The following is a 24,976-nucleotide window of genomic DNA, read 5'->3' on the forward strand; positions in this document are numbered from 1 at the left end:
TAGTGAAGTATACTAAGTCCAAGAGAAGTAAGGTTTAGGTTGACAGCCCGCGCCAGCCCGCGTTAGTCCCCACTATCCGTTACTTCCGTTCGTTCAACACCTAATTGTAATTAATGGACTAGCTCGTGCGGCGGGCATTTTCCGAATCTTCCCGAAAAGGGCTTTAATAGAAAGAAATCCTTTTGTGTACCTTTTTTCTAAAACTACTCGGCACAGTGGGGACGAATGGCAGAAACGTTGGCCACAACCCCGGGCATGCAGCCACCGGACGGCCAAACTTCAGATTTTAACGCACCCTACAACTCACTACAGATTGGTACGATCATCGCATTTGGTATCACATATTTTATTGCGACTTCTTTTATTGGCCTTCGCTATTTTCAGGCCTTTAAATTGACTAAGAAGATTGACTTGGATCTGGGTAAGCCCTTGACCGAATTCGCCATGGCCATGAAACGCAGTCCAAATACTAACACTATACATTTAGTCGCTATTACGATTTCCTATGGAGTAGCCTGTTATTATTTCGTGACTATCGTTAATTGTGAGTATTATAGGTTATCATGAAGCCAAAGACATCGTGGAGCTAACTTCGCAATAGTAATGAAGTATGGATGGGGAAAGCACATGTGGGACGTGTCTTTGGCAGATCTCGTCATGTTTAATAAGGTGAGACTCGTGTGCACAAATCAATGGGATTAATGCGCGTTCCTCGCTTAACACATAATAGGAACTGCTCCCCAATACCTTGACATATTTAATATGCCCCTGCATAACCAAGATGGCAATCTTGTCTGTTTTATATCGCATCAACCCATCGGCTATCTACCGCTACATTGTCATGGCCGTCGCCACTTCGATCTTCGCCTACACATTGGCATTATGCATTATCACAGGAGGACCATGCAATCCTCTTAAAACGGGAACGACAAAGTGTCTGGAAAATGTCGCTTTGTCGCAAGCGGTGCTAAATATCGTATCCGACTTCGCCGTTGTGACTCTGCCCCTTCCCACAGTTCACAATCTCCAATTCTCTGTGAAGCAAAAATTGACTGTCGGCTGCCTCCTAACTCTGGGATCAGGGTAGGTCTCTCCTATTCAGCCTTTTTGCCCATTTATTCCATTGATATCGTTCGCGCTAATATTTGTCGCAGTGTCGTCATCTGCTCGATCGCTCGTCTGCCATACGTCCTTTTGCTGGAGAAAACCACCGACACAACATACACCGAAGCCATCCTAGGAGTCTGGTCTATCGTCGAAGTCAACCTTGGTGTTATTTGTGGCTGTGCCATGCGATTCAAGAGATTGATTTCAACATACCTGCCACGGCTATCGTTCTTCCCTTCGAGCAGTCGCAGGACTGGGAAGACAGGAAACAAAGAGGACAGCAGTAGGTTCCAGCCTAAGGACAGCAAGACCCAACACTCGTATGAGCTTCACAGTGTACAAAAAGGGAGTACTGATCCATTTTTTGGCATCAAAGGCATTTCTGTCGATCGCTCGTTTCATGTGGATGTAGAAGGCTCCGATGAGGATACCAGAGATGGTGGGAGCACCCACAATATTTTGCATTGACGCAAAACTATGTTAATCATTCTCTGACCTATGAAGTCTTCAACCATTAGTCGTGCTAGCAGTATCAGATGCTGGACAATATCGTAGAGGAGTGTGCTATTTGCCTCAAAGGCAGTAGTGCATATCGCTCAAATCCATAGATACTCATCATCAAGCGTATATCTCATGGCTAATATTCAGCCTGTCGAGGAAGACGTCGGAAGGAGGCTGGTGAGCCAGATCCTATCAAGGTGAGCATGGCGTTTAAAGGACACAATAGGTGACTTTGGACCAGCAAAACCTCCAACCCAGTGCCTTTTCCAACATCTACAGTCCTCAAACTGGGACTCCGCGCCGGGATTGAAGGGTGAAATAAATGGCCATACAACTCTCGCAACAGATAATTGTGGAGGTTGATGTTGTGAATCCTCTCAGCTTCTGGAGTATGAACTGCCTACGAGATCAGGTATTATGATCGTTATCAAGCAAGTCTCGAGTGCAGACATAATTCTTTGACATTTTCAAGGGGGAGAAATAATCCTCAGACCTCGGAGACTTACCAATTTTTGAAAGGGTAAGTAAGTAAACAAAGTAAAAGTAAAGTCAGAGAGAGATGTGGAAGAGAAAGTGAAGTGCAATAACAGGTATGTGCATTATTACCAAGGCCTTCCTGTAGTTTCTCGATTTTCCGAATAGGAGAATGATAGAAATAAAGGCACTGTGAGAGGCAGACTTGCGCTTTGTCTTATTTCTGCGCTCATACTGATTGTCGGCCAGTCGCGTTAGTATCCACTTAGCCCCGACGCTAGAAGTATTATTTGGCTATGATATCTAGGTGCAAGACCACGACTTTGCTGGCTCGGCGCCACGCCAAATTGTGGTCAATCCACAGTCACCATCTTTTGTATAGAGATGTGACAGGCTTTTTAGTTGGGAATTGTTAAATTCAACAATAAAAAGCAGCGACCGTGGTTCGAACACGGGATCTTGAGATAATTTGCAAGTGTTATTGCAATCTCACGCGTTACCACTGCGCCACCGCTGCTAGTGATGACAAATCATCACAGGATATGCTAGTATATCCTAAAATCACTGCGGTGCGACCGTATGAATTTTAGGCAAAATTATAGATCATTATACCTACTAAACCCCTTAGTCAATCCTACCTCCGCTACCCGAGGATGTCTCTGCAACGTCGGGAGCTTTGGGAGGTCTTAAATAGTCCTTTCAATAGAGTAAATGGCTCTTTGACCTCTCTATTTGTATACAGGTATCTGCCCAGATATATATCACATGTATACATATACGTCCATCTTATGATGCCACACTAGGTATACAAACTGACCACATACTCAACTAGGCCTGACCCTGCTAGATGACCGTTGGCCAGGGGAAGATGGAAAGCCGGGTGGGCTGTCTCGGGATCTGCATTCCGAGAAGGAACATTCAAAGGGAAAAAGGGATAAGAGGAGAAATGGAGCAAAATGTGCACTGGAAGCAAACTACATAAGGGGGTTCACCTAAGCCTATCTCCAATATATGAAGCTAATTTAAGTCGGATGATTTGCATTATAGTCTCGCGGGGCGCAGATGCTTTGCAGCTGCCTAGATGAAGTCGTCCTTGATAAACTGACACGAAGCCACGGCATTCATATCCTTGTCATTCCTCAGCCGTTCCAAGATGACAGCTTCACCAACAAAAATAAAATTTACTTCGCCATTATCACAACCTGGCAGGATGGTAATCGCGCCATGGGGAAGCACTCGGCCAAGATATGGCTCACGATACGCCTCGCACCGGCCGAGCCCAGGACCCCAGTCTTCAAGCATAGCTGAAATTAGACGGGTGTGATCAGTGACAAGGGTACCGAGCGGACCTCTTGGTACTAGACCCAGGTTTATAGGGTAAATCTGCGCAATTTCTATCATATTGCGGAATACCTCTTCACTCCAGTTGGAAAACAGCGCTAAACCCCTTTGTTGGAGATTCACTACGATGAATTTGCTATAAATGCTAGATGAATTCAATGATTAAGCAGTCACCGTCCATGTATCAGTAGTATCAGCCTTTGCTCTCTAAAACCTCAGCCTCATTTAGCATGCCGCCATGGCTAGATCCTACGTAGCAAAGATCGACGCATTAGCGGAGACCGCTTAGCAGGGAAACTGCTTCACAGACTTTCACCGAAATTGTGATACAAGTATAATGGGCCCAAGTCTTTGCCTGCCCCTTAGAGCTAACTCATATCCTTCAAGTATTATCTTTTCCAACCAAGGCAGCTTGACACATAATTATTCACCCACTAGCCCATCCATTTTTGCTCGAACAGACAGAAGAGCATCTTTACAGAACCAATGATGGTGACGAGAGGAACATATTCTTTCGAGATATGCCCGGCTATATACGCTTCTCATCTAGTTAGCGAGTGCATTTGCCTCTAGAATTAAGAAGAGGGAGTTTTGCTCAGGGCATTCTAACTTCATTGGTCTTTAGAGGAAGATGCTGCGAAAGCTGAAGATCGAAAATTTATAATAGAGGAAAGCTCCGGTATGTCTAAATTCATTCCTAGCACTTGAAATACTATGATAGATTAAGCTACTTTCTTCGGGCGGCACTAAAATTTAACCAGACTTACACCGATATTCTAAGATCCAATGTCTTAGAGCAAGGCACCTTATGAGTTATAGTAGAAGAAACAATAGGATAGAATCGTTCCTCTTTAGCCACTATGTACCCTACTCCATCCCTAGTATTTCCGAACTAGAATATCTCGACGTCCTTGTTATAGCTATGTGAATCATCTAATCCTATTTTAAGGTTATAGCTGTGTAATTATGCTAAGCCTAGTGCGCCAAACTTCCTCTCCGACTTTCTTGCTCTATGTTGTGCATAAGTCTCACAAGCTTCCGCGCGTCGCCTCGAGTTCTTGCCATTAGCTCATCCTGTTTACTAACCCATTGCAGTCGCTCCCTCCAAAAATTCCACCGCTCTATTAAAAATAAAGGGCCCCCCTTCCATAGATTCCAATCAGGCTCCCTTTTTACTGTTTCGACTCCAGAAAGGTCCTTCTTACCTATAAACAAAGATGATGGATCCTGCAATTTCGAATAAGGGAACCATAGCATTTACATCAGTCTAGAAGCTAGAGTTAGTTAAGCTAAGCGTAGTAATTATAGTGCTTTTTGACTAATATTCAGCATAAGAAAATAATGTGTAGCCGGGCGGGTATCTCGAAGGCCGTGTCGCTTTAAGAACGACGGAGAACGGGGCGGGCCTCGCGTTGGCGCATGGTTCCATGGATCCTGCTCTAGCGCAAAGACAGGAATCCGTAATGCCATACTTAGCTCGGGTGAATTAGGGTCATATGGCGGATACGCGACAAGATGATGGGCAGAAAAGGTGTTATTATTGGTGAAAGCGGACCACCCTATGAAGGAATCTGTACCATATCTCATTTCCCAGTAACCTATAATCAGCATCCGGGCATTAGCGATACCCCAGGCCTTAGAATAGAGCCTTTATGAAGGTAGGTTAAGGAATGTCCGTAATAAATTACGGCCAATTTGCGTCATGCCCTTGGCGAAAAGAAGTAGTTATCATTATCTTGCCAGATTTTCTCAAATGCTTCTAGATTCCTCCAGTTTTCTAGCATGTCCTGTAATCGTGTTGTGCAGACCTATTCCTTACTTCTATCAAGCTCCGGAAGACCTCGTATAGTTTCCACTAACTTCAAGATAGCAGGCTGGTAGCGCGGCATCTCAATAGCAGCATCCCACAGTAGCCATGAAACGCGCTCGCCTTTGTCGACACCTTGACTCCCGCGCTCTTTGATCAGGCTGTCTTCATTACGAAGTGACATGAAGAGACAAGCAGCGTCGCCTGTTGGAATTGCGTTGGGCATGCCGTAATTCTCAACGAATTCCCGAAGTATTTTGACTTCATTAGGAGTTAGGGGATATGCCTCATCCGGATCAAGATGTGGAAATTTTTCCCACCCGGCATAGTCGTCTCGCACCTTTGGCGAGATTAGGATAGTTTTAGTAAAATACGGAGCCTGGTGATGTTTCTGATGTTTGTCTTCTTTGACGGGGCTGACGATGACGGCAGGCGGTAGGTGTCAAATTGTCGCTAGTCCAAAAGAGGCAATCAGCCACACCTTAGAATCTGGTTCCCGTCCTCATTTTGCGCACGTGATATTCTCAATGACGTCTAGATCTTCCCTCATCGAGTGTAGCCAATTCAGTTCAAGTTCTTCAGAAAACCTTGAAACAAATTTCTAGCTTCGTGAAATGCAGTCTGGACGCAAATATTCATATCCTGAGGTGATAATTTCGCACGCTGAAGTATAGAAGAAATGCTAATATTCTCACAGCCATTGTCGGAAAGTGAGAAAAAGCACTTCAGCAAGTATGGGAAAACTCCAGGTGGAGTCATACTAAGTCAAAAGGCCAAGGTAATGGAAGTTCCTCGTTGTGGCGCGTACTCACTGACAATTTCAAGAAACAAACGCAATTTGACTCTGGTGACTTTGCTCTGTCTGCTGCTCATCGAGCAACTTATAGCGACGCTGTTCAAATAGGCGAAGCCCATTCCAATCACGGAAATGTTTCACATCATTATGCTCACATTCCAACTGCCAGTAATGTTGAGGAGGATGCCACCCGAGATACGTATAGGAAAAGTGTAAACCCTGAAGGAACATCTCTCCAACACTCAAGTATTGAAGATGACGAGGATGCTACAAAAAAGGAGGACCAGGATAGTTATGTGTGATGTCATGTTACTTATCAAATATACGAAGTCCTGCTGGCAAAAATTCCACCTAATATTTGTTCATCATGGCTACAGACGCAAGGGAGGAATCTTCAACATGTATTAAGTCTAAAAGCTCGTTCAGGCATATTGATATCTCACGTGTTTGCAATGAATACAGCTGTTGTAAGTAATTGAATGCATATGTTCATTGTCACTAAGAAAAAGTTTTCAGAGGTGAAATCAGGAACCCCCCTCACGAGTCTGGCATCAATGATCCAAGGGAGGCCCCTTTGAAGATTCGGCAAGTCATCAACTATCATTCGTATGACCAGTTCACTTGAATCTCGATACTTGGTTGACAAATCAGATGTGGAGACGGAATGAATAATAATGATGATACACTTTGAAAGTTGTCTCGGTGAAAGAGGGCTTCAAAAAAGGTGTTAACCTGTAATTTGAATGAAAATATGGTTGTAAAGATCGTAGGAGTGTTTTTTGATGTAGGATACGTCTATATTACAACAAGCCTAAAGCACTTGAGAAGGACAGTGTCATTTCTTGATCCCCAAAGATACGCGGCGTGCGCTGCTTGCTATGTGGCCAGGTGAAAGAGTGCTAATCTTTTGACATTGTGTATGTAAAATTTGTTCGAATATATCATATATGCTTATGATAATATTAATCAGATGGCGGGGCTATAAGGTCTGCTCAGGTACTATTGATTCTTTGTGAAGTGAACTACAGGAGTGATGTCAGGTAGGGTGCAACTATTTCAGTAAATTAAGGGCTTTTTCAGGTCACCTGCGTTTACTTATATCCACGCACCCCTAAATCTGGTCTCAGATGTATTTCAACCTGCTGATCTTGTCTTAGTCATTCTGATCCCTCGGGCCGAGCCGGGCTACCCCGTATAACGCCAAAGCGTGGATCTTTCCCAGTCGTCTACGCTAATACAGTATTCGGAATCAAGACCGCTTACGTATGTCCTTTCGTAGCCTGGAACAATACGGAAAGCCGGCACTGGCTCGATGGCACGCTCAGCTTCCTGCGTTCTAGACAAGCTCTCATCAGGGAACAGAGTGGCCCTCACTAGGAACGTATCTTCCAGGTACTAGTCAACTAGAGGCTTATCGCCGCGCAAAAAGCGCGCCCCCTACTTAGGTATTAGACCTCACCTCCTACTACATCTCCTACTCAGTCTTCTACTCGGTCTCCTACTCGGTATCCTGTCCAGTATTCTACCTTCTTCCGTACCGTTTTTATCAAATGGCCCAAGGGCTCTCCAAATTCATCAATAGCGGAATAGAAAAGAAAAAGAAAAACAGAGAAGAGAAGAAAAATGAAATGGAAGGAGAAGGGGGGAAAAGCAAAAAGTCTGGTGGTGATTTCGGACGTATGTCCAAAAAGTCTGCAGTGTACCCAAGTAATAGAGGGGTAGATTTATTTGAGCTCACGGGTCAAGTAAGCCGGTAAACACCGTAGCGGTCAATCATTCTGTCGGCTTATCAGCCAGCTGATAAGACACCTCTAAAGAATAAAGCCATTCTTGCCACGTCATAGATCCGATCTGATCGCCCTTCTGCATTTGATTGGCCAGATCGGTGCCCCATAGTTCTCGATAGGGTTTAGACTAAGACCATTTTATGCCAATACTCAGCCCAAGTACTTATTAGCTCACTTCTCCATGAAGAGATCATACTGAATAAATATCGTCTCAACATGGCTCTGCTTGACTTGCCAAACGAACTTCTACAAGTTATCACACAAATCCTTGAATCACAAAGAGATATCAACGCTTTAGCACAGACGAACCGTCGCCTTTACTTTCTTCTCAATCCCTACCTTTATTCTTCAAACATTCGACATCATAACAGTTCAGCCATGGTGTGGGCGGCTGAGCACGGTCAATTGCAAACAGCCCAAAAGTTGATTTGCCAAGGGGTGGACGTGCAATATCATACCAATCTTGGTTTAGTTCCCCTTAATCTTGCGGTCTTCAACGGGCATGAGGCTGTAGCAAGACTTTTGCTGGCACATGGGGCTGATCCAGAGAAAAAGGGCCTATTTGGTCGCACCCCACTGCATGAAGCAGCACGCCGTGGCCATGAAGCATTGGTCAGACTCTTAATGGCTCAAGGCGTTGATCTGGAGCCTGAAGATTCAGATGGTCGAACCCCATTACACGTCGCAGCATACGGTGGCCACGAAGCAGTAACTAAATTGTTACTAGAGAAGGGCGTTGATCTGCAAATGATGGATTCCAAAGATTTATTGGGTTGCACACCACTGCTATACGCAGCACAGGGAGGCCATGAGGCAGTGGTCACGCATTTGCTAGCAAAATGGGTTAGCCTAGAGTCTCGAGATTCATATGGCCGCACTCCACTGCATCTTGCGATATGCAACAACCATGAGGCTGTGGCAAGGCTCTTGATAGAAAGCGGCGGCAATATGCAATCGGAGACCCAGATGATCCCAAGGCCATGGTACCACTGGCTGGGGTATGGTTATGAAGCAAAGGCTAGTCGATTACAGCTGAATGCTTTTGGTCTAGAATCCAAAAAACGACAATACATGGAGCAGCATGTGATTGCTTTATAATGATTGCCAATGCCCCTATTCAATATCTACTGCGACATTAATGAATGGTCATGTGCAAATTCTAAGAGAATATGTTTTTCAGGGTGATAATCCCTTCATGTGGGAGGTCAACTCAGGATCCAGTTAGTCTAGTCTGAGTCATTATTCATGGGCGCTGTTTCTTCCTGTTTCTTCTAGTTTGTTGGTCTTAGTGCCACAGCACACAGCAGCACATTTTCAATGCGATAATCTGTCTAGTCGCAGACGTTTCCGTAGAGCCATCTTAAGCTTCACTTAAAGCAAAGAAATAACAAACCTAAAGAAGGATATTTTAGCCGAAGGCTTGACCAATTAGGCAGCGCCTTTCCCCAAGTAATGCGATGGGGGCCAAAAACGCCTTGCAGTCACAGGCTGGGTCTCTGACTCAGAGATCTTTTGCAATTACGAACACTCAGCTCCTCACTTGATTTCCATCAACTGTTGAAACACACCCAACTCCGCGCGAAAAAATGAAAAAATTCATTCCAATGCATAACTCGCAAGCTTCAATGATCATGGGCGAACTTGCTTATGCTGGTACACATTAACCACTGACCGAAACATTTGCACTATTATCTGCATCCCCGAAACCGCGATTCTTTCGATCAGGAGAGCACTTTCTTCCAAACAACAAGCCAGGCTGTTCCTCGATCAGCTTCCAGTCGAGCTGCTAAACGCAATCTGTTATTATCTGGAACCGCCAGAGTGGGGATCTCTGCGACTCGCTTGCAAGCTCCTCTACAAAAAGTCACTCGAAGCATTTGCCGGTCGATATTGTAAGAGCATCGCTGTTCTCATAACCTTTGACAGTCTACACCAGCTCGAAAGACTCGCCGCAAACGATGGCCTTCGCAACCAAGTCAAGGAGCTATGGGTTGTGCCAAATTTATTTAAGCGGCATCATTATGACTTCACGGATGATGGGCCCTGGGATTGCCATTCAGAATTCCAGCAGATACTTTCAGATCAGCTCACCATTCTAGAATCAGGTGACCTCGAAAGAAGGCTAAACAGCTGCATGAGGAAACTTCAGAATCTCGAGTCTGTCGGCTTGAGACCATGCTCTAAAGAATTTCTGCTCAACCATGAAAAGAATACTGGTTTTCTATGCTTAGGTTTACAACAAATAAGAAATTTGCTGCCATATGTCCGACTCAGCACTACTTCATCACGTCATAAAACAGCTGAAATGATAGTGAGAGACATTCGGCGTGGACATCTCTTTTCCGCACTCTTAAATGCAGTGGCCACATCTTCGCCGAATCTCCGGAGACTCTATACTTGCAATGACTTTGAATGCGGTCTCGCGCCAGAGGATTATCTACCTTACAACATCAGATTACGATACTCTGATGCCATCCTTGCGAGGCTTAGAGCATCTCCACATGTGTCTACATAATGTCAGAGATTATCCAGATGCCGTCAGATTCAGGAGGCTCCTCGATATCCTTTTGACAGCAGCGCCTTGTCTTAGAGTATTGAAGTTCTCCCAAAAGGCCAGAGCTGTCCGATTAACCGAAGACTCTCATCGGGGGCTCAGAGATCAAATTCTAGACCCTCGATACTTCTCAGAGGTTTCGCAGTGTATCCAGTTGACTCAACTTGAGGAGCTTCATCTAGACGGAATCTACATTACCCTAGATGCTGTCAAGTCATTCTTGCGCAGTGCCGCGCCAACTTTGAAATCTCTCCGCATGAGCAGCTTGAGCCTGAACGATCTATTACCATCTCTTGAAGACCCAGAAAATTATACCAATTTAAACGATCAGATCGCAGACGAAGCAAAACAACTTTGGCGACAGGTTTGGAATTTTCTCCGAGATGAGCTAGCACTGGATCTTCTTTCTATGGAGTGTCTCAGCTATCGAAACAAGTCGCTTTCTTTATGCGACAGTACGGTTCCTTGTAAAGGGCGGGAGACTGTTTGCTTTGATGTAAGACAATCCAAAATTTCCTTCGCAGAGTGGATCAATCAGCTGGATCTAGTGGTCTCTTATTTCGAGGCAACGGTGCCCCCGGAACGTCATCAGAGAGGACCACGTTCCCGAAGGCAGCTTCAGCGTGCCCTAGACGACTATTCAAGGCTTTACACCTTTCCACCATTTTATACTTAATCTTAGATCCAGTTAGTATTCACAATGCATTTCCCAAATCAAAATTCTCCACTTGTGCAGGATGTTCCATCACAAGATTCTATGGCTTCAGTCGAACCTCAGCATGAAAATTCTCACGCAAATCTCCCCAGGTAAGACTAGCTGCCATTGACAGGTTAGCAGAAAAGAAAAGGCTTTATCTGAGTTCAATAAGAATTTCCGAAAGTTACACAGCGGAACTCAAACCTCAATACTCGACGCCAACATTGAAGCGGGTGCTACCCTTCGATCCTCATGACTCATTTCGCACTGCCATAATTCACCTTGGATAAATCAGCTGTGCCAGCGAACTTATGGCAACCAAATAGCAATTTAGGCTTTAGAATTGCTTCAGGCAGCAAAAGATCTTGCAGATTGATACCTGTTATCAGTGTTCATGAATACCTTTCAGTTCTGGGGATTTTCTTGCCGTGTTTCAGTCTGGGGCCAGTCATTTACATGCAACGACAGAGATCAATGATGTGATTGCTACGCGTCAAGCATTTGCGTCCACGAACTCTCCGGCCGTCTGTTCTGTAAATAGCATGCAAACCATTCTAGCCCAGAGTGGCCCATTTATGATTTTTCTTACCCATAATTGCTGGCTTTCGACGAGTACTGATCATGACATCTCTCTAGCCGCCGAACGTCTTCTCAATATGTTCAATCTCCCGGACCAAGAGCAAGGAATATAAGAATGCGAAGAAAGGAACCTGGAGATATATTATGACACGCTGACACGAACTGAATATTAACATGCGGAAAACATTAACCTAACTTCAATCGGAGAAACTTTTGAGTCCAAGTCTCTCCCTTCGTTCTGAGAAATATCGATATCGGAGATATCTGCAGACAAGAGTTGCCCCTCTGGGAAGTGGTTTACCATATCGTCGTCCACAATGACTTTCATACCCTTGGGACTGACCCAAATGAGGCGAATTTGATCTGTGCCTATCAGCAGATTCTTCGAAATTCCCCGCAAGAGCTCTAACTCTGTCCTCTCCCTCAGATAAATCGCATGGTAGCAGTTGTTAACAGGCTTTCCATCTCTGATGAACTGGACGTAGAAGCATGCAACTGAAAAGATTAGTATAATTTAATCAATTTGATAGCATCGGCTTGAACGTACCATATCTGGGAGCATCACTGGAAATTGATACAGGGGAACCTTCGACGCTGGATAATGCAGTAGACTGTGATGACTGGGTGTCTGAGGATGAACTGCGCAGTGTCTGAACTGAGGGAGAGGAAAGACAAGAGCCATCGTAGCTGAGGCTCTTTGCCACTTTCTGAGTCATGAGATTGGCCTGAAAATGATCAGACTGTCGTCTTGTAAGGTCACACCCAGCAGAAGTATTCAGGTCCGATAGCTGAACCGGGAAATTGACAGGGTGATCTTGTGCAACACCAGGAAGGCCTAGAACGGTTAAAGGACGTTCCGATGACAGTAGGTTGGTCAAGAACGAAAGTTCGGCGTTTGGGTCATATTCGAATGATGGATCATTGAGCCAATTCGAGCGTCTTCGCTTCGTGGGAGGCTTGTCAGAGAGAGCAGTGTTTTGAGAGGAACGCTTATGACTATGCTTCCTAGACAATTTCCGAGCCTCTTTTTCAGCCATTTGCTGGCTGATTTTTTCAACCCGCTTTTTGGCGTACGCTTCGTCGTTGGACATCTTTCTCTCGGCACCATGATCACGAAACAGCTTCACTATACCATAACACATCTCCGCTTCGTGAGGCTCTTCTGTTACGATCTCTGTCATCGCACAAAGCCGTACTGGAACGCCTTGAACTCCTTTTGAACGACTGAAATCAGTGGACAAGACGTTGAATCGTACAGGGATGTTGCATCTGACAACTTGGGAGGCTGTATCGGCGGTCCATATAACGGAGAAACCGTCGATAGAGGTTCTCTCAAGTTGTATATTGGCATCAGGTTCACCGTTCATGCTAGCATCGGGTAAAGTAGCATACTCAACCCCTAAAGCCGAATTATTGCACCTGCCAGCTTCTTTCTGCCCACGTAGCGACTTCCAGAGCTCCCATGCGGCGTGTGGGTTCTTTCTCTGCTCTTCTGCCTCAAAAGTGACCCGTATGTGGGTCCTGTATCTCACTGGGCTTGACTGCATAACTTGGGGAGTAGAGTCAACGACGGCCACATTGTAAACATGGCCCTTGTTGAGATATGTCACTTGGTTTCCACTGGCAAGTGGAAACATCGCCACCGGGGCGTTTAAAGTCACATGGAACCGAAAGTTATTACTGAAATCAGTCAGCACCATTCAAACCTACTGAGAAGGGTGTGTGGGAAGGACGTACCATTCTCTGCGCATGTTGAAGGCTGCCGGAGTGGCGGTTTGACTGACGGGCGTTGCATAGGTGTCCGTGCCAAAGGTCAACTCAGGAAGTTCATTGAATGCATTTTCGGGATAACTCAGGCAGTCTGGATTCATGCTCTCCCAACTGGGAACTGGACCCGTCATAAGCCATGGCATTAATAGATGGTCCGCCTGGCCAAGAGTCTTGTTCTCTTGTAGATCGTGTCGCGTCTCAATGGAAGCAGGGAAACCACTGGTTCCATTTGACGAAAGTTGTGGTGTCAGCCCATCATTAAGTGGAAGGGGACTTGGCTGGATCCATCTAAAAGCAGCAGCGTGAAGGTCACCCCCCGAGTTGTGAAAGACTGCACCAGATCCTGGCGTGCTGACGTTTTGAAGCGTAATGGCTTGCGGATTAATTGACTCCGCCATATAAGCTGTACCAGGATCGGCGGGATTCAAGCTCGTGGAGGCATTATCAAACCCGCGAGGGGCGATCGAGTCTTGCGCGTCATTGGCACCGCGAATCTTGGCCCAATGTGGATGACAGGCGTTGTACAAGAACGAGCCATAGCGCGTTCTAAACTGGTTGATCAGTTGGTCATCAGGCTTATTGACTGATCTGTTAGCATTTACCAAGTTAGTGACCAATTCCTGCCAACTTATGACCAAATTGTGTCGATACTAACCGGTAACGAAGCATTGCAGCGAGCGAAAATGCTAAGAACCTCTCTATACTACCTGATGACCGTCCTGCCTGAGTGGCAAAAATTATTAAGAATTATTACGGAGTTGAAATTCCTAGTTAAGGAAAAAGTAGAATTCCAGAATGCGTGCTATGTGCAAAATTTGTTGGTATGGGCTTTGACCAACTTCCAAAAGTTGGCATACTTCCAATCTTTTCCGTGACATTCGGCTCGAGATTGAGCATTTCGATTGGCTGAAAACATATGGATGCCATGATCGGAATTTTGATTGGCTGAAAGCATCCTCAATCTGCCCAGATTCCAGCAGGTTATGACGTATCTATGGTCTCGGCCCGGCCCACGTTTCCCACTTTGATGCAACGCTATTGCGTTCTGAGCCTAGCTTACATATTTTCCTGAGTCCAGACCGTGCTCGTGCCTATGTTTCTTCGCAACTTGCAGGGAAATCGGCCATTTTGTAGAGCTAGATTTGAGAAAAAGCAGGGCAAACGCCATTCTCTCGATCACGAGGCGCCCTAAAATGAAACGATAAGGCCGCTTACATAAGGCGCGGCTTACGCCGTTATTTGAGGGGAACTTTCTCCGCCCAAACCAATTCATTCCTTCGTAGCGCCTGTTGAAAATTGGTCTTTCTATCGAACAGCTAGTACTATGGAGTAAAGCTTGAAGCTAAATGTGACCGGCCTGGTAATGCGAGGGTCCGTCAAGGAAGCAAGACTTTCCAACTGCAAAGCTCTTGTCAGCGTCCCCTGGCGCTCTCAATACAATTTAAGTCGCGGTTGCATTTGAGCAGTTTTTCTGTTGATCCATTTGAAGTGTGATTTACCTGTGGGTGAAGTGATGACTTCTGGACGATTAAGTCCAGAAGGGAGCGAAGACCATCGGTGCACTCATTTAAGGCATCAATCATTAGATAGGCACGGTTCCAAGACGGTCAGTTGGGAAAATCTGTTAGTATGTGTATGTTTCGAGAGTGCACTCCATGCATTGGAATCCTCAAAAAAAGCCCTGCCTGCTTTCTCATACCGATTCCGCACGTAGTAGAGAAGAGATGGGCTCTTCTCGCCAAGCAAATATACGAAGCCCCGGAGAACAACGGTGGCATTGCTGATACGCACGTCGGGAGCTTGGCAAAAATCCAAAAGAAAATAAGACATTCGCAGCGCTTCAATCAAATCCTGTCATCTCGTCGAAGATACCACGTAGCAGCATTGTCTTGCCTTTGCCGGGATCACCTGATCCAGCGGAGACTATATCTCTGGCTGTCTCGTGACTTTTTGCATTCTTGATTATCGAGAAACCAGGGATATGAATTTTTGAGTAGTCCTTCGTTGGTTTTGCGATATACTTGCTATCATCTTTAGGATCGGTCTTACGCAAATCCCGAAGATATTTTTAATTCGATCAGTTGAACTGAAAGCAGCAACCTTTTAGCCACATCCGTTTGAGTTGTCATTCCCCACTTCCCGAACTTTACAGTAGTGGGATCATAATTTTATGCGACTTGAATTCCAGAGGTTATGCTATTGTAAGATATAGAAACCACCATGATTGTGGGCAGGAGGTTTGAGCATGAGCAGAGTGGTAAGTTCAGGATGAAATGTGCGTAGGCTTTGAGCCGGTAGATTCTGAATCAAGTAATAGCGACGACTGATGATGGGATTTGATGAGGTTCTACAAGAGGGCAGAGACACTTTATCAGGCGTGATGAAATCAAATGGTCATGGAGATGGCTACCGTAAAATGTGAGGGCCTGTCATGTTTTTGTGTCCACGAAGCCCGCTTGATAGTCTTATACATCACTCCGCGATGTGCTGGCGTAAATGACGTCATACATTTAAATGCGCCGCAGAATCACAAGGTTAATATATGAGTGTATTAAACCGTCCATACGCCATTTAGAATTCTGCCAGCTCCTGTTGCCAATCACAGTCCGGCTTCGCCACCCGGCTTGGCTTGCCAAGAGTATCTCCGCACGTATGCTGATAACCCAGCTTCTTCCGAAATCGTGCCCTCCACAATGAAATATCTACAACTTTTTGGAATCAGTCGCCTATTGCGATAATAGCCAAAGCTATGTCAACTGCCGATAATGAGCTGCCTCCTACGGCTGCCGACCAGACCCCGGTTTTGATACCAGAGGAAAGCGAGCTTGGCCAACCTAATGACGTGAGCATAGACAGGGCTACAGCGATGAAAGAGGGCCAACCCACTCTGAGGGAGTTTTTAAAACAACAGCCAAACGACCTTCAGCAGGCTGAAGAAATGGGATCTGGCCATACCACCGGGAACGTCACAGCTGACGATGACGATCTCGCAATCAAATTACCTAAAACCCCTCTTTCTAATGTCTCAAGAAGGGATAGTCACAATACGGGCAACTTCAGCACGCACAGCAGCTCAGGCCCGCCAGTGACCAATGTTCCAAATACATCGAACGAGAAGATGAGTCACCTGAATGAGGACTCCAGCCACAAACCAGATATTCCCTTGTCTGAAAATTCGCCGCCCGGGGTTCCTGGAGCCACGAAAGAATCTATCTTGCGAAAATATAATGAGCTCAACCTGGAAACATTAATCTGGGATGATTCTTCTCGAGACCGGACAAATACAGAAAGATCCACTATATTTGATCTAGATGGCATGATTTCACGATTACTTAACGTGGGAAAATCGAGGCCTGAGAAAAATCTATGTCTCAGCGAAAATGACATTCTATCCATTTGCTCGGCCGCCCGCAACCTGTTCCTTTCCCAGCCTATTCTCCTAGAGCTAAATGCTCCAATTAATATCATCGGGGACATCCACGGTCAATTTACGGACCTTCTTCGGTTATTTGAGATGTCTGGATTTCCTCCTGCCGCAAACTATCTGTTTCTAGGAGACTACGTTGACCGTGGAAAGCAAAGCTTGGAAACAATACTTCTACTTCTGTGCTACAAGCTCAAATACCCCGAAACTTTCTTTTTACTCCGGGGTAACCATGAATGTGCCAATGTCTCTCGAATCTACGGGTTTTATGACGAGTGTAAGCGAAGATCCAGTGTTAAGATCTGGAAAACGTTTACCGATGTTTTCAACTGTCTTCCAATCGCTGCAGTTATCGCTGAAAGGATTTTCTGTGTGCATGGAGGCCTTTCCCCAAAGCTTCTAGATATGAATGACATCCGAAACATCGCTCGTCCTACGGAAGTGCCTGATCAGGGTCTTTTGAACGATCTCCTATGGAGCGACCCCGCAAATATCAAAGACTGGGAACCTAACGATGATAGAGGTGTGAGTTGGTTCTTTGGAAGGAAGATTGTATCCAATTTCCTGAAGCGTCACAACTTAGACCTTGTCTGCCGGGCGCACATGGTGGTGGAAGGAGGATATGAGTTTTTTGGGGAGCGCAATCTCGTTACGGTCTTCTCTGCACCAAATGTGAGTCTTTGGCTTTTTCCCACTCGTTGACTGTGCGATGAGTACTGACAATAACTCTTGTTTAAGTACTGCGGCAAGTTTGATAACATGGGAGCAAGCATGCAAATTTCTAGCGACCTTCTTTGCAATTTCAACATACTGAAACCATCTGATCAAATTGCCTCGAAAAAGCGACCAAGGAGAACGAGTGTGTCAAGCATATGGGCAAAAATCCCGTAGTAAGTACTAATTCACATTGCGCTATTTGTTGCTTTTTTCATTGCCGTTCTTTAACCAATCTTACAGCCACAATATACTTAATAAGGGAACTGTTGCATAGAGCTTACAGGATTCGTTTATCTCAAGGTTCTCCTCCTGCCTCCGTCCCCAAATGGCTGGCTTTAAGCAGAATAAGTAGAACATAAGGGTCATTTCCATTCGAACAATGAACAGAAATGGACTGGGGCCTTTTCTCAACTTTCTAACATATGCATCTAAATTCATTTTCTCAAAGGCTAATAGGCCTGACAATTTCGACGGAATTTGTTGGAATGGAGAATTTGTGGCGGAAATATATCAGCAGATGAATACGGGCTGTCTATGAGGATGCTTTACTACGGCGATTCCAGGGACATCGCACTACAGCTCCAACTTGGATAAGAATTAAAAGATTGAAATCGTTCTAGAACAGGATACCTGAATGCGTGCTCTTATTTCAATATTTAGTAATTTTGCCAGTCAATAGTGATCGACTGTTCTCCTGCGCTGCAATGGGCTGTGTGTGTGGTACCTGAAGCCTCGCGTCTTCGAAAAAGAGGAGTATTGTCTGATGCGAGTGGCTACGATCAGCTTTGAGAAGTCAGCAGGAAGTCAATCCCAGAACCTAAATCCCATCATAATCAGCGAGAGCGTAATTCGTGATATGGAATGAAAAATCAAAAACCAGAAAGATATCGTCATCGTTCACGGGGATTCACATCTCTACTGATGCAATATCTAGCCGCTGACTTGATTTAGTTCCGTTTATATTGAACACGCTCACATGGTGGGATCTCCGAGCAAGTCATCCCAGTCTGTCTCAATGAGCTCCTCCTGTAGCTGTAGATCTTCTGGAAACACCACAGCTTCATCATCAAAGGCCCCTCTCCCTAGCTTCTGTCCCCTCGGCACCTTGTCTGTAACCTGTAACTTCCCTTTGGTCGAGCCTATTAGTACAACCTCTAGAGCAAATATGAAGCCACCCTTTCCATTTGCTACAAAATACTCGTGTTCTTCCTGACTGTTCCCACCCCCGACACTGGCGTTCCCGATATTACCCGTCGGTAGCAGCACACCGTGTGCCGCTGCAATTATCTGCGCCGCTGTGCCCAAGAGAACGTCGCCTCGGGCGCGATATTCTCTCTTCTTCTCGATGGAAGTGGCGATAGCGACGTCCTTGCAGATCAACACGCCCACAATCCAACAAACTTCATGACGGGAGCGTAGCCTGAGAAAGCCACGGCGCTCCCCGACCCAGTCGGCGGCCTTCTCAGCAAAGTTTGGGTCGGCATCTACCATGGCTTCCCAGAAAAGACGACGTTGGGTAAGGCGCTTAGAAATGACAAACTTTCCGTGAAGTTTGCGATAAGAGGCGTCGCTGATCTGCCGGTGGAGAGTACCGAGTCCCTCGACATTGAAAGTAGTGGAAGCGTCGGTGCCAAAATCTTTTTTTATTATGAAGTCGGTGAATGTTGTCTCTGAAATGTCGTTCAACTCGATCGGGGGGTGATCAGGTGTTCTGTTATCGAGGGGCGAGTGAGGGTTGAGGACGACCGATCCTAGTACTTGATCCCAACGGGCCTCAGGAACCCAGCCCAGGGGTTGCTTGAGAAGCAAAAACTCGGGTTGTTTCGACATAAATAATGATGGAGAATACTGGCTGGTCTGCGAAGGAGAGGTTACTTTGTGATTGATAAGCAATGTCTGAGAACAATCTGAGAAAAGCTGGTGATAATGGTAAACTGATACTTGGAAACAGGTCCACCAGAGGTATCGGCTAGAGTTGCTGCTTCAAGTTGAAGCACGTATTCTGAGGTCAGACCGTCAGCCGAAGCACAATAAACCCATCGATTGGCGACAGACACGGCAGCATGAAGTTAGTGATGAGAGTTGACCAATTGTGAAATTGACCTTATGCACCTTGTCGTCATACCCGTCTGCGGGGGGAATCATGGTTATTCTAGCAGAGGAAAGTCATTGGACCTTTGAGGCACCACCATCGATGGTATTACAGCTACAGGTTGCCTGTTATTAACGAACTACCCATTGGCCAATATTGCGCATCCACACGCACGGTTTGATCTCTCTATACGAGAACAAGCAAACGAGATCATTGTCTTTCTGTCCCGATCAAGTCTGGCTTAGTTCCTTAGTATTTATTCTGGTGCGCCACTCCTCCATGTCATGCACAAGATAAAGCGGATCACCGCCAAGTCTTTCAGCTAATCAGCTACTTGGGTATCGCACTCTCGTAACTTGTTCTGGAGTGTACAAACAAGCCTCTCGGTCGAAACCATGGCTCATTCTACCAATACAGCAAACAGCAAGTGGACTTCATACCCATGCCTTCTTCCTACACTGGAAGACTCGGCACAGCAAAATCAATTCGAGGCTGCGTGTTATGCGCAGCACTGTGGACGTTTTGAGCATGCCACGGCAATTTACTCAACCGACCTCCCCGCTTCCCAAATGAAGCCCATACTTGCCCTTCAACGGGCCGACATGTTAACCCTCCAAGGTAGCGAACATGCTAGGATTGATCTGCTTGAGCGTGCACTAGGAAGAATACCACCTGACACGGAGACAATAAATGTTGCCAGAATTCGGCTCCTGATGAACCTCATGCTAGCAGATGCGGAGTTCTGGGCCGAGGGGCTAACCGAGCCTGCAATGATCAGCATTGCGGCAGTGAAAGAACATTTCCAGGAAGGCAACATTGGAGTTCAAGGGCTAGATGATGTCCAGGTGATTCGCCTCATCTTGATCTCTAAAGATACTGATGAATTTACTAACTCCATTTGCTCTCACTTTAGGTTCGAATAATTATTCTCTTTCATCAGCTGGCAATCTCATTGCGAAGGGTCTCAAATCTGCTGGGAAAGACGTACGATGCTATATTTACCGATTCCTGGTTTGATACGGCCACTGAGCTAAATCGCCTGAGAAAACAGCTGCATCAAGAAAATCGCCTGCAGGCGGCGTCTCAGTTCCTCCTTCTTGAACTGGAACACACTACATCAGGCAAGCTGAAAGAGACTCTGGTTGATGCCATGAGTCTGTGTGAAGAGCTTGAGCAAAGCGGAATTGCACCACTCCAAGTCCGCGCCATTGGGGTGAAGCGAAAGCTATATTCCATGACCAAGTCTGAGGATAAGGAATCCTCACTCTGGATCGAGTCTTTTTTCTTACTATCAAAGATCAAGCCAAAAGCATTTCCTACTTGGCAGGCATGCCTTCCATCTCTAGACTTGGAGAGCACTCGATACTTTGTCATACGGTCCGAGCGCCCCCCTAGTGCCAAAGTGAGAATGCTACTAGGTTTGGCAGCTAAGGCGAAACAGCAGCTGGACTATACTCAGGCAAATCACTGCTACATTGAAGCACGAAATATTTCTCACGAGTGGCTCCGTACAGCTCAAGGTCAGACTGAGATTGACGGTGCCATGCGGCAGTTGTATGATGTACACAAGATCTATCAAGACTTCCATGAGAATGTCAGCTGCATGTATTACTTTGCCGGAAGCGCGACAGTCGACTACCTCCACACCCTACGATTAGGCCACAAGTACACCGAGATGGTCAAGATAGCTCGCGATTTTACAGATGCTCACCCGAACTTTGCCATCCCTCTGTACCAAGAGCGCATTCATGATGCCCGACTCACTGCAACTCGCAAACTAGATCTCAAAAGAGAAGAAAAAGAGCTCAAGGCCTCGTATCGCCCTTGGCTGTTGAAATGCCCCTTTTGGACTGCCGGCGCCGGCCTCTCAGAGGAAGCTCTACTGGATCCGTCCTTTTACGTCCATGAGATTAACAACGAGGCCTCGGACACAATGTCTTGGGGTAAGAACGCGGTGGGGCTGATGTTGAAATGGGCGGCGTGGGAATGGGACGCCAAGCTGCTATCCTGGGAGCACTTACGGCTTCTCTTCGGCGACAAGCTTGGTCATAGACTGGAAGCCCCACGCAACCCAGTTCAGGTACTTAAATCTAAGGAAATTAAGAGCGCCGTGAATGAATCTTTGCTGGTGGCCTTCGATGGCTGGTCAGACGGGGTTGATGGTGGCCTCGAAAACACAGAGACCTTTATGACACAATACGTGAGGCTGAAACGCTGGGCCTTGCTGGACAAAAGACCCCCGTCTCGCGGGGCACGTATAGTTGCCCTAAGGACTTTTCTCGAGGCTTGTCTTTTCCGTCTCCGCGACACCATGTGCTCAACTGAGGAGAAACAACCCAGCCCGGAGCAGGCGAGGAAGTTTGAAGCAACTACAGGTCTATTGAATGAACTTAGAAGCCTGGAGACCGCTACAAGGGACGCGATAAGTGTTGATGAAGAAAAGGCATCCGCCGTCCGCATCACGCTTGTCAAGTCTTTTGCACGGAAGGATAGTGGTGCAGCGGGGCTAGTGACCGACGACGAGTTAATTGAGCGTCTCCAAGACTGCTCACAACTGACGATACAAGCACGAGACGCGCGGCAGCCTCTTAGGCAATATCATTTTCTCTGCCAACGCATGCGATTGATCTGGCAGCGACACGTGCAGTGCTCCAGGGCGCTACGTGATACGGTAGAAGAAATCATGCTTCGTGTCAATGAAGCCCAGGATGTATTCTTCAGTGTCCGGGGACAAATAGTCGGCCTAGATGCCCCCGATAGCCTTGTCGCCAGTGTCAAGCTAGCAGATGATTTCCAATTTCGAGAGCACCACAACTTTGCGCTACTTGGCAGACTACTTTCGTTCAACCACTATGCAAAGCTCTACCGAAACAGTGAAAACCCGGACTTTTACAACCAAGCTGTGTCGGACGTTCTAAATCTTGCCATGTGGGCCCGTCGGTCCAAAGGCGCCGGCTTCTCTGATTTACTCAACTTGGAGTCACAAACACAACGAGCAATCGAGGAAGCTCAGCAAGCGGAGTTGGGCAGTTCCCCTGAAGTATCCAGTGCTATTCAGCAACAAATGCCTCATGTACTAAGCCCGCGGTACCCTGAATGGGTCAGAGTACCCCAATTTCGAGAAATGTTGAACACTCTTCCCCCAAACACAGTCATTGTCGACATCATAAATGTTCCATACGTTCAAGGAGGGCCCACAATGTATGCTCTTGTGTACCGGAGACAGCAGATGACTAACCCTCCCATCCCCATTCCAGTTCTAACCATGGCTGGGATCAATATATGGGTGAAGAAGAATCTCAATGTTGAGGAGGACGATTCAAAGCTGATCAATCATCTGGGAAACGCTGATGCCGAGGCCAAACTAGCCGAGCTGACTGGACTCCTTACACCTCTACTCACAACCCTGCCTCAATATGCCATCCAGCCCGGTGAGACGATCGTATTCTGTCCCACAGGCTTACTGAATCGCATACCCCTGCATGCTATTCCCACGGAGGAGGGTGGTCCGCCCCTGATTGAGCGGAATCCCGTAGTCTACTGCCAAAGCCTGACGCTCCTGCACTGGCTGTACCAGAAGACTGTCAAAGCTTCATCCAATCCCCACTCGCCGAAGGCGGCTGTGATAAATCCACTACCCGAGTCCGCAGCATCGACATCTCGTGTCAAAGACCTAGCACGTGCTCTGCAGGCTGAAGAGTCCGCCTTCCATCACGGCGAGTGGTTAGACCCGCAAACGGTCTGGAACGCCGCTCGAGATTGCACAGTACTGCACTATCATGGACACGTAGTTTACCAGCCAGGGGCAGCATTGGAAACTCACCTGGCCCTCAATGAGGCCGCGCTGCTGCCCATTCTGCGTAAGCGCACTGCTGCGCGTTTTCTGGCTGGCCGTGAATTCTTCCGTTCCGAAGCTCGTCTAGCGCAACCGGCGCTAGTAACGATAATTGGGTGCGGTAGTAGTTTGAGTGGAGTTTCTACCACGGACGACCTACTTGGCCTTCCTACAGCATTATTTTATGCTGGCATGACAGCCATGGTAGGCACACTGTGGCCGCTGGATGATGAGGACGGGGCGGCATTTGGAACGACTTTTTATGGGGCCTTGTTTGAAGAGCGAGATGCCGTTTTAGGCAGGGTAGAGGCAGCAAATTTGGACAAGAGACAGCAACAAGAAGAAATACCTGAGGCTAGTGCATTTTTTACACGCGCAGTGGATCTTGCCAAGGTTTTCCAGCAGTCGATTCTGAGACTTCGCCACGATGATGCACGCCAGGACCGGAAGGCGCCGTACAACTGGGCGTCATTCACTCTTAACGGATTCTGGTTCCTTCCTATCAGCTCACTTCCTATGGCGACTCCAGCAGTGGACAGACAAGGATGAATGGAGGTTACGGAGCGGTGTAAACCGATACTGGGTATAGTTAAGTAAAAAAGACCGGTATGATGGAATCTTTAGCTCTAATCAATTTATGCTATCTTAAGGATATTTAGAAATTATGCTTGCTTGCGTTCGATTCCTAGACAGGGCGATGGTATGTTAAATGACAGTGATCTGACCATCAATCAGATCAAATTGTGGATTGCACGGCCAATTGATTCGTTTTCTGTATCTCTCTGGCCCAAGACATTGTCCACAAGTCTCAAAAACTCATACCTGTGCTTCATAGCCTGAACAAGTAGCCCCTGCAGCTCTCCACGGCTAGTGGGCATGTTAGCCTCCGGCTGGCCAGAAGTCGCTGTGGGGCCCGGGGCGCTGCTATCACTGCGAAGAGAACAGTGATTACTTTGGCGACCGTAGTGACAGTTGGTGCAATGTTCATGTGCGGGGACCCTGATGCATCCATCAAAATTGTCCGTTCCGGTGCTGCAATGCATGCACGAGCTGTCACCTTCAAGTAGCTTGCCTGTCGCCTGGGCTAGGACGCCTTCAGCATGTGACTTTTCAAAAGAAACTAGCTGTTGGAAGTTAAGGCCGGTCCACGTGGCTTTTTTGGCTGCGCTGTTTCGCTCTGTCGGGTCGCGCATTGTTGATTCGCGTCGAAGATCAAGAAGGCTCAACGAGAACAGGGGGGCGACGATATTGAATCGGCGTTTAGTGTTAAGCACACCAGTGACTTTCACTGCGAACTCTTGAGCTCGGTGGGCCCACTCACCTGATGGGACACTGGTCACGCCAATAGTTGGTGCGGGAGGCTTGGAATTCATTGCTAGACACAAGTATATTAGTCTCAGAATGCTGCTTCATTAGCACGCAGATTCGCAGTATATTCATGGAAGATATACCGATGGATTCACGTAAAATGTTTTCGCAATAATGGCTCGTGATA

At 46.6% G+C, this 24,976-nt stretch overlaps 10 protein-coding genes across 10 annotated transcripts; 5 read left to right on the top strand and 5 right to left on the bottom strand.

The window, feature by feature from the left end:
- Positions 1 to 225: 225 nt before the first annotated feature.
- N7520_004397 (uncharacterized protein) lies at positions 226 to 1,575 on the top strand (the record flags this gene model as incomplete). The annotated part of the gene is made up of 5 exons (XM_057138331.1): positions 226 to 421; positions 488 to 544; positions 602 to 669; positions 731 to 1,083; positions 1,155 to 1,575. 5 exons carry the CDS (start codon positions 226 to 228, stop codon positions 1,573 to 1,575), a joined length of 1,095 nt encoding a protein of 364 aa, XP_056996538.1.
- A 1,584-nt stretch (positions 1,576 to 3,159) lies between these two features.
- N7520_004398 (uncharacterized protein) lies at positions 3,160 to 3,384 on the bottom strand (the record flags this gene model as incomplete). The annotated part of the gene is made up of 1 exon (XM_057138332.1): positions 3,160 to 3,384. The coding sequence occupies one exon, from the start codon at positions 3,382 to 3,384 to the stop codon at positions 3,160 to 3,162; it is 225 nt and encodes a 74-aa protein (XP_056996539.1).
- Positions 3,385 to 5,231: 1,847 nt separating this feature from the next.
- Positions 5,232 to 5,456, bottom strand: N7520_004399 (uncharacterized protein; the record flags this gene model as incomplete). The annotated part of the gene is made up of 1 exon (XM_057138333.1): positions 5,232 to 5,456. One exon carries the CDS (start codon positions 5,454 to 5,456, stop codon positions 5,232 to 5,234), a length of 225 nt encoding a protein of 74 aa, XP_056996540.1.
- A 388-nt stretch (positions 5,457 to 5,844) lies between these two features.
- On the top strand, positions 5,845 to 6,328 carry N7520_004400 (uncharacterized protein; the record flags this gene model as incomplete). The annotated part of the gene is made up of 3 exons (XM_057138334.1): positions 5,845 to 5,877; positions 5,928 to 6,008; positions 6,056 to 6,328. The coding sequence occupies 3 exons, from the start codon at positions 5,845 to 5,847 to the stop codon at positions 6,326 to 6,328; spliced, it is 387 nt and encodes a 128-aa protein (XP_056996541.1).
- A 1,701-nt stretch (positions 6,329 to 8,029) lies between these two features.
- On the top strand, positions 8,030 to 8,911 carry N7520_004401 (ankyrin repeat domain-containing protein; the record flags this gene model as incomplete). Its single annotated transcript, XM_057138335.1, has 1 exon — positions 8,030 to 8,911. The coding sequence occupies one exon, from the start codon at positions 8,030 to 8,032 to the stop codon at positions 8,909 to 8,911; it is 882 nt and encodes a 293-aa protein (XP_056996542.1).
- A 2,901-nt stretch (positions 8,912 to 11,812) lies between these two features.
- Positions 11,813 to 14,082, bottom strand: N7520_004402 (uncharacterized protein; the record flags this gene model as incomplete). Its single annotated transcript, XM_057138336.1, has 4 exons — positions 11,813 to 12,138; positions 12,191 to 13,323; positions 13,381 to 14,001; positions 14,069 to 14,082. 4 exons carry the CDS (start codon positions 14,080 to 14,082, stop codon positions 11,813 to 11,815), a joined length of 2,094 nt encoding a protein of 697 aa, XP_056996543.1.
- Positions 14,083 to 16,162: 2,080 nt separating this feature from the next.
- N7520_004403 (uncharacterized protein) lies at positions 16,163 to 17,539 on the top strand (the record flags this gene model as incomplete). Its single annotated transcript, XM_057138337.1, has 1 exon — positions 16,163 to 17,539. One exon carries the CDS (start codon positions 16,163 to 16,165, stop codon positions 17,537 to 17,539), a length of 1,377 nt encoding a protein of 458 aa, XP_056996544.1.
- Positions 17,540 to 18,526: 987 nt separating this feature from the next.
- Positions 18,527 to 19,384, bottom strand: N7520_004404 (uncharacterized protein; the record flags this gene model as incomplete). The annotated part of the gene is made up of 1 exon (XM_057138338.1): positions 18,527 to 19,384. One exon carries the CDS (start codon positions 19,382 to 19,384, stop codon positions 18,527 to 18,529), a length of 858 nt encoding a protein of 285 aa, XP_056996545.1.
- Positions 19,385 to 20,041: 657 nt separating this feature from the next.
- N7520_004405 (CHAT domain-containing protein) lies at positions 20,042 to 24,030 on the top strand (the record flags this gene model as incomplete). The annotated part of the gene is made up of 2 exons (XM_057138339.1): positions 20,042 to 20,491; positions 20,560 to 24,030. The coding sequence occupies 2 exons, from the start codon at positions 20,042 to 20,044 to the stop codon at positions 24,028 to 24,030; spliced, it is 3,921 nt and encodes a 1,306-aa protein (XP_056996546.1).
- Positions 24,031 to 24,212: 182 nt separating this feature from the next.
- On the bottom strand, positions 24,213 to 24,854 carry N7520_004406 (DUF3716 domain-containing protein; the record flags this gene model as incomplete). The annotated part of the gene is made up of 1 exon (XM_057138340.1): positions 24,213 to 24,854. The coding sequence occupies one exon, from the start codon at positions 24,852 to 24,854 to the stop codon at positions 24,213 to 24,215; it is 642 nt and encodes a 213-aa protein (XP_056996547.1).
- Between the last annotated feature and the right edge of the window lie 122 nt (positions 24,855 to 24,976).

The sequence above is a fragment of the Penicillium odoratum genome, assembly GCF_028828045.1.
Source record: "Penicillium odoratum strain IBT 22623 chromosome Unknown utg000004l_segment0_segment0, whole genome shotgun sequence".
In the NCBI taxonomy this organism is placed as follows: domain Eukaryota; kingdom Fungi; phylum Ascomycota; class Eurotiomycetes; order Eurotiales; family Aspergillaceae; genus Penicillium; species Penicillium odoratum.